The sequence below is a fragment of the Hyperolius riggenbachi genome, chromosome 5 (assembly GCF_040937935.1).
Source record: "Hyperolius riggenbachi isolate aHypRig1 chromosome 5, aHypRig1.pri, whole genome shotgun sequence".
Classification (NCBI taxonomy): domain Eukaryota; kingdom Metazoa; phylum Chordata; class Amphibia; order Anura; family Hyperoliidae; genus Hyperolius; species Hyperolius riggenbachi.
In genome coordinates, this window is record NC_090650.1 from 158,468,042 (window position 1) to 158,481,754 (window position 13,713).

The 13,713-nt window shown below is 43.3% G+C and overlaps 1 protein-coding gene across 1 annotated transcript in view; it reads right to left on the reverse strand.

Moving 5' to 3' along the window:
• Positions 1–771: 771 nt before the first annotated feature.
• The window catches only part of AOAH (acyloxyacyl hydrolase), a 443,812-nt gene continuing 430,870 nt past the window's right edge, over positions 772–13,713 (reverse strand). The window contains exons 20-21 of the mRNA XM_068234524.1: positions 13,618–13,694; positions 772–923 (exon numbers count right to left, since the gene is read on the reverse strand). Of these exons, the coding sequence (XP_068090625.1) occupies positions 795–923; positions 13,618–13,694 (206 nt within the window). The 3' untranslated portion in view covers positions 772–794. The remainder of the gene's footprint in view (positions 924–13,617; positions 13,695–13,713) is intronic.

Here is a 13,713-nt window from a genome sequence, read left to right on the forward strand (position 1 = left end):
ACTAAATTTCCATAGTAGACTATTGGTATTATGTACCGATATTTCACTATTGCTAAACTTAACCCTACTCTTAAACAGAACCCTCCCCTAACCCTAAGACCACCCCTTGTGGTGCCTAACCCCCTCTGTGGTGCCTAACACCCTCCCAATGGTGCCTAACCGCAATATGCGGCTATGAAATTAAATTTGGGCTCCGCGCCCGCTATGCATTACCACAATACATATATCTGCAAGCCATTGTTTTTCTGCAAGCCTGTGCGGAGAAAGTGTCCCCTCTTGCCACTAATCAGATGCCTCCGGGCACCCAAATTGACAGCCGCATTTACCTTCATAGCCGATAGCCTTCATTACCATCATAGCCGACTTGTGGCAAAAATGTTAAAACTGGGCGCCCACTAACGGCTGCCGCCATGCGCACAAGTTTCTCCCAAATGCTGCTAAAAGCGGCTTTTATCATGGGCGCCTATGGCAACACTGTTTTTTTCTGTAAGGGCTCCTGTGCCCTTTTTTTCCTGCTTTGAAATACTAGAGTGCAGGTGCCCTTCTATCAGGTTATGTACAAAGAAAAGTGAAGTAGTTGCCCACACCAAATAAATGAAACAAGCATTCTAATTGTTCACTGTGTACACCTGCCCTATTTTTGCTCAAGTTTTATCTGCTTCTGTCTTGATGAATCAGCCTATAGGAATGCAAACAGTGTGACAGATTAATTTATTAAAACTTACAAATGTTGCCAAATTTAGAAAAAAAGTTTCAGACATAAATTATTCCACAAAGATTCTGAATATTTTTCATCAATGTCCACCTTGGTCCCCAAATTTTGCTATTATTTGTTTATTAAAATAATTTTGTTTTCCAAAAAGTCCAGGCCATCTTAGTATGGCTTCTTCCCAAAGTAGATCTGCTCCAACTGCAGAGGCAATCTGTGATACAAAATGCGCAACATAAGCGAGTTGACCCCAGTACAGCATTTTATGACATAAATGGACAAGCATAGATCAGTGTAATCAACCATGTTCCCTTTATACTCTTTGCAGCAGTAAAATATAGTATATTTTTAATGCTTCCTAAAATCTACATGAAATTGTAAATGTTGTCAGGGTTGCATAGTCTTTCTTATAGATGCAACCTCACTTAAAGTCTACCTGAAGTAAAAAAAAAAAAAAAAGTTACCTCAGTAGCGGGAAGCCTATGGATAATCCAGAGACTTCCCCATCCACCCTGAGCTCGCCATTCTATTGGCGCTCTCTGAATCTATTTAACAAGGGTTTTTCACATTGGTTTGGGCAGCCAAGCTCCTGTCCGTTTATGAGCAGGGCCTCACTGTGCAGATGCACTGACGATGCAGTAACACAGAACTGCTCCTTCTTGGCTATTTCCTCCATGCACAGGAAAACTGGATGCCTGCGCAGTGCAGCCGTGCTCCTTCATGGATGGCAATGTGGTCATAAAGAACAATAGGGTCCTGACAACCAACAGTGCGCAGAAGTAAGATTGGAGTATTAACATTATGGCACCAGTGGTGATGAGACCAATGAGGGAGAAACTGACATCAGAAGCAGCATGCTCTGCTTCTTAATCTGTAGGGACCCAAATATAAACCATGATTTGATATAAGATGCTGTTTTTGGCCATAACAAATCTTGGATTATACTGTATATAGTAAATCAAATTATTTGGTTTGACCAATCAGCCTTTCATTCTCCCAGGTACACTTCACACAGTTAAGGATTTTGCCAGACATATTGTACATAGTGCATGGTTAAACACTTATACCAAATAGTGCTTATGAGCAATAAGATAACATAGGTCAATAAACTATCATTGCATCAAACACAATTAGAGATGGTAAAAGAGAAATTTCTACCTGATACAAGCTTCAGTTAATTTTAAGGTATATTTATTTGGACCAATCAATGATTGATTGATGATGATTGGACTAATGATTTTAATTGGTTGTATTTCAAGATGGAAAATGTGCATGCAATTACCGTAACAAAAATTGCATCAAATTTAAATTATTAGCATTGACTAACAGTATAAAAGAAAAACAGTGGGTGAAGACATTCTCAACTAACAATGTACCTTAAGAAAGTTAATTATAAAAGATAAAAACAAATCTTACTGAATAATAAGACTATTATAATAATAAGAATAATAATTCTAACTTTTTTTTCTATAGTGCTTTTCTCCTATTGGACTCAAAGCACTTGAGAGCTTCAGCCATTATGAGTGTGCTCTGAAGGCCATCCTGGAGTGTTAGGGAGTCTTGGCCAAGGACTAATTACTGAATAGAAAGAGTCGAGAATCAAACCCTGGTCTTCATTGTGTCATTTACCTGTACACTATCCAACCACTTGAGCTGGGAACTAAGCACAGCACAGCAACAAGACATACATTTTCTTACATGCTGAGAAGAAAGACAGATGTTTTCAAATACCTTTTCTGTGGAAACAAGAAATGGGCAGTGCAGTGGTCTGCCAAGGAAACTTAGGGACTAATTTAATAAAGTTGTCCGTGGTTGCAGAGCAGTAGAGAATGTATGCCCAATTGCAGTGAAGAATAAAGGAAAGGGTGCTAGAAAAAGAAAAGCATGGTGAGATGAAATAGAGGCGAAAAGAAAGGAAGGGACCGTAGAATTAAGGAAAACCCCATCATTCAAGACTGGTGGTGTGTTTGAATCCAATTGGTAAATGTACCATGCTTCTCACTGTAGTGTTCCTTATCAGGGTTTCCTCCACTAACATTCGGCTGTATCTCATCCAGTAAAGCAAACGTCACATGATTGTGCACTCCTTTGTGTACTAGATTGAAATCATGTGCTGATGTGGATTTTATATTGTCATATGTTATATTTGATTGAAATTGTTCAGCAATTTCTTTCTCTTCCCAGCATGAAAACTACCCACAGTGACATTGGTAAAAAAAAATATACTACTAATTCAGTATTGCAATTGCTATAGTGGATCGAGTAACAAATGTTCCTATTTGTTAAAGACACTGGAGGGCGCTGCCTAATTATATTTATTTATTTGTTTTTATTCTTTATTTCTTATTTTTAGCAGATTGCTATCGTAACATAGGATCCCCACAAAATTATCTACCTCCTGCTGCAACTATCCAAGATAGGGTTACCCACTATTCCCTATCTCAACAAAAAAGTCAAAATTATACAGTAATAGGAAGTGCGCTGGACATCAATATATTGTAATAAAAAGTTTTATTTAAACCAATATATTGGTTAAAAAGTCCCTGGGACAATATATCACTCACATACACTTTGCATTCACACACAAAAAGAGCGTGCTGGTTCCCCTTAAAAAATTAAAAATGGCATAATTATATATACCTAAATATCAGTAGCGCGTACAAAATCAAAAATATAAAAAACAGAATTCATAGACTAGAGTTATCTAAAGTCTTGTTTTCTCCAATAATTAGTGGCCTTCTAGTTCTTATTATTTAGGACTCGTGCACGATCCTGATGGTTATACAGGTATATAGCTGTTAGCCTTCAATTCACCAACTCCACAATACAAGAGTTCCAGCTTCCACAATAAAAACTGCAGTGTCAGTACTACGTCACAGGATCTCACCACTTCCCGTGACTCTGTCCTCATGCAACTTTCGGGTCCTCAGCCACAGCGGCGTCTGATCGGCAAGTCTATTACCCCCAAGTAGGTCCACTTCAGTCAAACCGCTCCGGTGACTCGTGCGCTAAGGCTGATCACTTCGCACCGGCTCCAAGTGCGGCTTCCGGTCCTCCACTCTTGAGATGTGCACAAAGTGAAGAAAAAAGCACTGGCACCAAAAATGCAGCAGGGAGGATTAAAACCACAAGTGGTCTTACCTGCAGTGTGCTCCACATACAGTCAAATTGCAGTCCAAAGAAACAGAAGATGATGGGCATCTACTGCATAAAAACCCTTTATTGTGGTGGGTAGACACAGTGGTTACAGCTGTAACCACTGTGTCTACCCACCACAATAAAGGGTTTTTATGCAGTAGATGCCCATCATCTTCTGTTTCTTTGGACTGCACTCTTGAGATGTGACGTCACTTCCCAGTGCGTCTCACTCAAGTTACTGTAGCTACTTCCTTGCGCTCCACCCTCTATAGTTCGTCTTTCCTTATTCCAAACTCTTAAATCTTTGGTGGAAACGAAAGTTAACTATTCCACAGTTAAAACGGGGCGCCCCTTATAACTGTTCAGTACTGGATTGACATGTTTCGACGGCACGGCCGTCTTCCTCAGAATCTGGAGGCCAGTATAGAGTCGCCATAAATATATACAAATGTCCAGCATTTGGCTACTCCCACTTTTAAATCCTTAAAGTGGTATCCTCTAGAGGATTGCATATCATACAGATTTCATTACGCCGCTGACTTTAACATCTAAAGGACCTTAGTTCATCCTTTAACCTGCCTGGCGGTATGGAGGAGCTCAGCTCGTCCATTACCGCCGGAGGCTGCCGCTTAGGCCCTGCTGGGCCGATTTTCATCAAATAAAAAGGAGCACAAGCAGCCGGCACTTTGACAGCCGCGTGTGCTACCCGATCGCCGCTGCAGCGCGGCAATGCGCCGCGTGCAGCGGTGTAAGAGGGTCCCCCCAGCCGCCCGAGCCCAGTGCAGCCGGACCAAACAGTTCCGGCCAGCGCTAAGGGCTGGATCGGAGGCGGCTGACGTCAGGAAAAGCAAAACAAGAAGGTTGTTACGTCTGATCGCCGGAGGCGATCAGAAGTACGCATTAGGAGCGCCCTCTAGTGGGCTTTCATGCATCCAAATTTCAGTTGGCTGCATGCAATAGTTTTTTTTTAATTAAAAAAAAAATCCGGTCGCTAGCCTGGCGATCTTAATAGAACGCCAGGCTGTACTCTCTCTCATACTATGTTGATTATTTTTCTTCCATCCGCTGTTCAATATGCTCCCATAGTAATTACTCTATGCACTTCATAAGATAAGGCTACAATGTTTTGTTTATGTTCTTCAAAAATTCGCAATCTGGAGTTCCACATTAAAAAAAGCTTACACTAATAAAGCTATTTTCAAAACGTTCCAAAAAAATATTCCAAAAAGTATGTCAAGGGGACCAGCAACCTATTTAGGGAACCAAAACCCTCAAACAGCCAACAATCCAGAATAGAGGGGACAATAGTACTTCAATTAGTATAACCCGTGTGGACCATGTCCAACAAGAAAAGGAGAATTGGAGTAGACCTATCAATGAGAATAGTGGGGTCTATGAGAGCAACCAGCTTGATAGGGTTGTGAGGAGAAGAGAATTTAAAAAGAGCCAAAATTTACATAAAAACACACATAGGATGTCCACTAGAGGTAAAGAATCAACTGACAGGACGAGCCAAATCACGACCCATAATAGATATTCAGCCTTGACCGATTTATCGGGGGAATATCGAGATAGACTAAGACAAATACCTAGACAAGTGTATAGAGGTAAAAATAATAAAAATACTCCAAAATTACTTTTTGAAAAGAAACCCCCCAAAAAAGATCATGGATCAGGGGGTTATGGTAGTAGTAGGGGAAATATTAACTTGAATAAACCAAAATATAACCCTGGGAAAGGAAGAAATGGCATCATCAACCAATATTTTTTATCCCAGAACAAAGGGATGGGGAGGGTGGTAGGCAGAGGAGGAGGGGGACTAAAGGGGGAGGAATAAGATAGTATCCCCCGATGATAATTCAACAAAAACTGATACAGAGAGAGGTGTATATAATTTAAGTGGGGTGGAGCTAAAGGAGGCAGAAAAGAAAGTGTTGGAAAAGGTTTTAAAATTTGCCCCGACCACAAAATTGAATAAATTTGAAACTTATGTGGACATTAAAAAATACATAAGGAAATTATGTCTAAAAAAGTATTTTCAAAAAAAAACCAATAGCCCCTAAGCAAACCAGCTCAATCTTTCAACACAGGTTTAAAAAATCCATCGAAATTCAACCCTATGAATGAAACCAGCAAAGAAATGCACATATTTGAACATAATGTTGTTAAAGACCTAAGAAAAATTAAACCCCTACCCTCAAATTTAAGTAACTTGTCTCGTGAAGGATTTAGAGCCATCAATGATCTCCAATGAAACAAAGATATTATTATACGACCGGCAGATAGGGGGGGGGGGGCGATAGTCGTTCAAAGTAAAAGTGACTATAATAAAGAAGCCCTCTGCCTGTTAAGTGACACAAGTACATATAAACGTCTGAGGGGGGACCCTGGGGGCCAATTTGGAAAGGAATTAGAAGAACTGTTAAAGAACGCTTATAAAGAAGGTATTCTTAATAGAACAGAGTTTGAATTTGTGAGTTTGGCCCACCCAAGAATACCAATTTTTTTACCATCTCCCGAAAGTGCATAAGGGCCTGTTTGACCCTCCGGGTAGACCTATTATCTCTGGAGTGGGTTCGGCTACCTCTAACTTGTCTAGGTACGTTGATACCTTTCTTCAGAGGTATGTGAGGTCTACTCCAGCTTTCTTGGAGGACACTAGGCATGTCCTGAAAATTTTAGATGATGTAACATGGGAAGAGGGCTGGCTTCTTGCCACCCTAGATGTGGCCTCACTATATACGGCAATACAACACGATGAAGGACTAAGTGCAGTAGATCACTCCTTAAATTTGGACCCCACTATGAGGGAAGAACAATGAGTATTTGTTTTGCGTGCAATAGAATTTATATTAACGCGGAATTACTTCAAGTATGGGGAGGACTTTTACCTCCAGACGAGTGGGACGGCAATGGGGACCAGGTTCGCGCCGGGGTATGCTAACCTCTTCATGGCCCATTGGGAAAACACCCATGTACATGGGCGTGGGGGACCCGGCGCAGACTTGGTCCTCTGGAAAAGATTTAATGATGACGTCCTGCTCGTCTGGAGGTGCTCTGAGGAGTCTTTAACCTCCTTGCCGGTTATCCCGAGCTCATCTCGGGGTAACCTGCGCAGGAGGATTTCTCAGACCCCGCTGGGCCGATTTGCATATTTTTTTTCCTACACGCAGCTAGCACTTTGCTAGCTTAGCTACGTTTAGTACGCGATCGCCGCCGATTCGCCGCTACCCGCCGTGCCGAGCTGCCCCCACCGCCCCAGACCCCTGTGCAGCCTGGCCAATCAGTGCCAGGCAGCACTGAGGGGCGGATCGGGATTCCCTGTGACGTCCCGACGTCCATGACATCGGTGACGTCATCCTGCCCCGTCGCCATGGCGACCAGGGAAGCCCTGCAGGAAATCCCATTCTGAACGGGATTTCCTGTTTACTCTGATCGCCGAAGGTGATCGGAGTGGGTGGGGGGATGCCGCCGCTCAGCGGCTATCATGTAGCGAGCCGTGGGCTCGCTACATGATTTAAAAAAAAAAAAAAAAAAAGGTGCTGCGCTGCCTCCTTGCCGGATTAATTAGACCGGCAAGGAGGTTAAGGGGATATATAGCTGAACTGAATAATAATTCTTTTGGACATAAATATATATGTGGAGGATGGGCATTTGAAAACTCGCACATATGTTAAACCAACAGATCTGAACAGCTATATTTTGACTACCAGCTGCCATTTCCCGCCATGGCTGGACACCATCCCTAAGGGCCAGTTTATCCGCCTAAAAAGAAATTGTACAGAGGATGTGGAATATCAGAAGGAGGTGGATGGCCTATCAGTGAGGTTCAGGGAAAAGGGCTACATGGAGAGCACCATAGAGACAGCTAGAAAGGAAGTAGAGGAACTAGAACGAAGAGATTTATTAGTTAAAAAAGTGGGAGGGATCCAACAGGACCATTCCTTGAGATTAAATTTAAGGTATGGCCCTACGAGTAAAATGGTGCGGAATATTATTGCCAAACATTGGACGATTCTAAGACAGGATAAATTTCTCCATGAATTATTACCAAAAAAACCCTCAATTACCTATAGAAAATCTAGTAGTGTAGGCCTAAAGGTGGCAATGGCGGCTGGTGAGTGTATATATATATATATACAGGAGGGGGTAAAGAGAGTGGGGGATTTGTAAAATGTGGGAGGTGTGTCAATTGCAAGAAAACAAAATGTTATAAGAAGATAAGAGAGATTGAGGGGGGTGGGGAGAACTTTAAGATCAAAGAATTGATCACATGCAATACTCGAGGAGTGATCTATTGTTTGATCTGCCCGTGTGGGAAGAAATACATCGGTCGCACTAAGAGGACACTATCCATGGGCGGCACCAGGGGGGTGCAAGGGGGTGCTCAAGCACCCCCTAGAATTGTCCAAGCACCCCCAAAGCACCCCCTGGCGTAAACTGACTTCAGGCGTCTAAGGCCTGGTTCACATTAGCGTTCCCTGTCCGGATCCGCCTGATCGGATCCGGACCTTATACTGTACAAACGGAACATACGTTCCGCATAGCAATGCAAAGGCTATGCGGACGTTCACACGCGTACTTTCCGTACACTCCGGAGCCAGATCGGATCCGGACTCCGGAGGCTTTTCCAACATGCGCTATTTTTTGGGTCCGGCTCGTCCGGCCCACGCACCCGGAACGGATCCTGACTGCACCATGCGGATGTGGAAACCTATGGGGAAAGCACAGAACACACAGGATGCAAACACCTGACCTTCTACCCCACTTCCTATGCGGATTCTAGCGGCCATTTCGGAACGGGACACATGGGCAGCAGTGGAGCAGCAGTGACTTACGTGCTGGAGCTGTTTGGCAGTATGTCGGAGGTGGAGGTGAGGCCTACAGCGGAAGGACCTGATTCTACAGGTGCACCAGGTGCACCTCCTGCTGACCCCAACAAGTTTAGGTACTTTTGTTATTTTTTTTTCCCTGGATCCGCATAGCAGCCGCGTTCACACCGCAAGAAATACGCATGCAAACGGACCAGATCTGCATCGCACGCGGATAGGTGCCGTACGGCTCCCATGCGTATCAGGTCCGGCTCCGATGCGGATCCGGTCCGTTTGTGTGACAGATGCAAGTGTGAATGGGGCCTAAAAGACGCCGAGTCAGTTCACAGCGGCAGCCTGAAACAGCAGAGCAGGGCTACGGTAAGATGGCCGCCCGAAGCTCTGCTCTGCAGACTTGGAGTCTGCAGTGCAGGGCTTCGGGCGGCCATTTTCCCGTAGCCCTGCTCGCCAGGTAATGCAGGCTGCAGGCAGGAAGTCACGTGAAGGAAGAGAATCGTGGGAGCTGCACGCCACAAGGAGGTCGGGACAGGAGGTCTTCTGACTGTAGGTGAGTAAATGGGTTTTTCTTTTCTTTTTCAGGTGGTGCTGCTGATTGTGGTCAGAAGAACTGCTGAGCATTGTGCATATTGTGGTCAGATCTGCTGAAGATTGTGCATATTGTGGTCAGATCTGCTGAGGCTTGTACATATTGGGGTCAGATCTGTTGAGGATTGTGCATATTGGGGTCAGATCTGCTGAGGATTGTGCATATTGTGGTCAGATCTGCTAACGATTGTGCATATTGGGGTCATATCTGATAACAATTGTGCATATTGGGGTCAAATCTGATAACGATTGTGCATATTGGGGTCATATCTGATAACGATTGTGCATATTGGGGTCATATCTGATAACGATTGGGCATATTGGGGTCATATCTGATAACTATTGGGCACATTGGGGACATATCTGATAACGATTGGGCATATTGGGGTTATTGAACGTGTTTTTGGTTCAAATCTGCTCACATTACGTGTATTTTCTTGAGAAAACCTGCACAATTATGTGAATTTGCTGGGGAAAGGGTCACCAAAACTTGGGCCCTCTGTCTTTGCGTTGCACTTTTAAAGGGAACCCGAGGTGAGAATAATATTGAGGCTGCTATATTTATCTCCTTTTAAGCAATACCAGCTGCCTGGCTGCCGTGTTGGTCCTCTGCCTCTAATTCTTTCAACCATAGACCCTGAACAAGCATGCAGCAGGTCAGGGGTTTCTGACAATATTGTCAGAACTGACAAGATTAGCTGCATGCTTGTTTCTGGTGGAATTCAGTTCACTACTGCAGCCAAATAGATCAGCAGGGCTGCCAGGCAACTAGAATTGTTTAAAAGGAAATAAATATGGCAGCCTCCATCTCACTCTCACCCCGGGTTCACTTTAAATTACAGTTAGCCCCGCCCTCATCCGGTCATGACCACGCCCATTTTTTCGCCGCGGCGCTGGTCGTCAGCTACCCCAGGAATTGTTCCAGCACCTGCATAGCAACCCCTAAAAAAATCCCTGGAGCCGCCGCTGACACTATCTAGTAGGTGGTTGGTGAACACCTGAACAATATAGGGAAGGGGTGGGAAGGACATCCATTGTCCAAACACTTCAGGAATTTCCATAACTGTTGTGTTAGGGATGTGATATATTTTGGACTGGAGGTGGTACATAAAGACATAAGAGGAGGGGACTATATAGCCAAAATGTCTAGACAGGAGAGTAGGTGGATTTATAATCTAGACACTTTAGTACCAAAGGGACTAAATGAGGAATTGGAACTTTTTGGCTTTATGAATTAGTGTACTAATTGAAGTACTATTCTGGATTGTTGGCTGTTTGAGCGTTTTGGTTCCCTAATAGGTTGCTGGTCCCCTTGATAGGATGGCTATATGGGCACATACATGGCAGATGAAATTCAATGTTGACAAATGTAAAGTCATGCATTTTGGACGTACTAATGGTCTAGCACCATACAAAATAAATGGGATACAGTTGGGGACATCAAACTTGGAGAAGGACTTAGGAGTACTCATTGACAACAAGTTAAATAATCGTACTTAATGCCAAGCAGCTGCAGCTAAAGCTAACAAAATTTTGGGATGCATTAAAAGGGAAATAAAAACTCGAGATGCTAGCATAATATTGCCCGTTTAACTCTCTAGTAAGGCCACATCTGGAATATGGAATTCAGTTTTGGGCACCACATTACAAAAAAGATATTGCAGTTTTAGAGCAGGTGCAGAGACGAGCAACAAAATTGATACGAGGGATGGAAGGTCTCACTTACCAAGAAAGGTTAGAGAAACTGGGTTTATTTAGTCTAGAGAAAAGACGCCTTAGAGGGGATCTAATTAACATGTATAAATACATCAGAGGGCAATATAATAGCTTGGCGGATGAGCTTTTTGTCCCTAGGCCTTCTCAAAGGACTAGAGGACATGATCTGCGCATGGAGGAAAAACGTTTTATAGGCATTTATTTAGGAAAGGGTTCTTTACAGTAAGAGTGATTAAGATGTGGAATGCATTGCCACAGGAAGTCGTTATGGCAAACTCTATACCTGCATTTAAAGGGGGCTTAGATGCTTTCCTTGCGTTGAAAGACATGCATGGCTACAATTACTAGGTAATGCCTAATGATGTTGATTCAGGGATTTTATCTCATTGCCATCTGGAGTCGGGAAGGAATTTTTCCCTTTAGGGGCTAATTGGACCATGCCTTGTAAGGGTTTTTTCGCCTTCCTCTGGATCAACAGGGATATGTGAGGGAGCAGGCTTTATACTGGTTGAACTCGAAGGACGTATGTCTTTTTTCAACCAAAATAACTATGTAACTATGTAACTATATATATACTTTTTGGAATATTTTTTGGGAAAGTTTTGACAATAGCTTTATTAGTGTAAGCTTTTTTTAATGTGGAACTCCAGATTGCGAATTTTTGAAGAACATAAACAAAACATTGTAGTTTTATCTTATGAAGTGCATAGAGGAATTACTATGGGAGCATATTGAACAGCGGATGGAAGAAAAATAATCAACATAGTATGAGAAAGAGTTTAAAGGATGAGCTAAGGTCCTTTAGATGTTGAAGTCAGTGGCGTAATGAAATCTATATGATATGCAATCCTCTAGAGGATACCACTTTAAGGATTTAATAGTGGGAGTAGCCAAATGCTGGACATTTGTATATATTTATGACGACTCTATACTGGCCTCCAGATTCTGAGGAAGACGGCCGTGCCGTCGAAACATGTCAATCCAGTACTGAACAGTTATAAGGGGCGCCCCGTTTTAACTGTGGAATAGTTAACTTTCTTCCCACCAAGGATTAAAGAGTTCGGAACAAGGAAAGACGAACTATAGAGGGTGGAGCGCAAGGAAGTAGCTACAGTAACTTGAGTGAGACGCACTGGGAAGTGACGTCACATCTCAAGAGTGGAGGACCGGAAGCCACACTTGGAGGCGGTGCAAAGTGATCAGCCTTAGCGCACAACGAGTCACCGGAGCGGTTTGACTGAAGTGGACCTACTTGGGGGTAATAGACTTGCCGATCAGACGCCGCTGTGGCTGAGGACCCGTAAGTTGCATGAGGACAGAGTCACGGGAAGTGGTGAGATCCTGTGGCGTAGTACTGACACTGCAGTTTTTATTGTGGAAGCTGGAACTCTTGTATTGTGGAGTTGGTGAGTGGAATTGAAGGCTAACAGCTATATATAACCATCAGGATCGTGCACGAGTCCTAAATAATAAGAACTAGAAGGCCACTAATTATTGGAGGAAACAAGACTTTAGATAACTCTAGTCTATGAATTCTGTTTTTTATATTTTTGATTTTGTACGCGCTACTGATATTAAGGTCTATATAATTATGCCATTTTTAATTTTTTAAGGGGAACCAGCACGCTCTTTTTGTGTGTGAATGCAAAGTGTATGTGAGTGATATATTGTCCTAGGGACTTTTTAACCGACATATTGGTTTAAATAAATCTTTTTATTACAATATATTGATGTCCAGCGCACTTCCTATTACTGTATAAAATGTTCCTATTTGATGGTCTGGTAGTTTGCAACCATCCACATTGAAGGCAACCTTCACATGTTCATTTTCCACATCTATAGTAATGTTTTTAGGTGGATTGAAATTTGACTATGTACTAATTTGTTTTGAAGTGTCTCCATTCGTCTGAAGACCAATTTAGGCCTAGGAGGATCAGTGTACTCAGTGTAGGGACATCTTGCAGAATATGTCAGTGCCTGAACAGTGTCTGATGCAGCTTGGAATATTCAGCACCAAACCTGGTAATAAACATTGTTTAGTGATCACTTATGAGCTCTTCCGGACGATTTGGGGCAATAAAGTCTGCCGTGTGGTCACCCTTGCCCTATTAAAAGCTTTCCTTAAAGCGGAACTGTAGATCGAAAAAAAACACATTGTTTCACTTACCTGGGGCTTCCCCAAGCCCCCAGCAGCTGTCCTGTCGCCGGTCCTGCCCGAGCCTCCATTCTCCCGCCGCCGCTCCGTCCCGTACCTAGACTTGTAAGTCGAGGCCAGCGCAGCCCTGCCAAGCGTATCCTTTCTTCGCGTTCCCCTCTGCAATAGCGGGGAATGCGAAGAAAAGATACGTGTGACCAGAGCCGCGCAGGTGCAGTGGCCCGACGGTGAAACTGAAAGTAGCTGGTGGCGGGAGAACGGAGGCTCGTCGAGGAGCGGCGCGGGACAGGATGGCTGCTGGGGGCTTGGGGAAGCCCCAGGTAAGTGAAACAATGTGTTTATTTTCGATCTACAGTTCCGCTTTAAATTTATTTGGCAGATAGCCATGTTCTAAAAAGCATGGTCTCAAAACAAGAGCAGCAGCTTTTTTTTCCCCTTAATCATAATTGGCTTCCAGATTATTATTTTAAACACACGTTTACCTGATTTGGATGAAATCCATCTACTGGTTCCAGCAGCATCCATGGTTTTCCTCCTAAACTTTCCCATTTTGAAATCACTGTAAAAATAAATTGCAC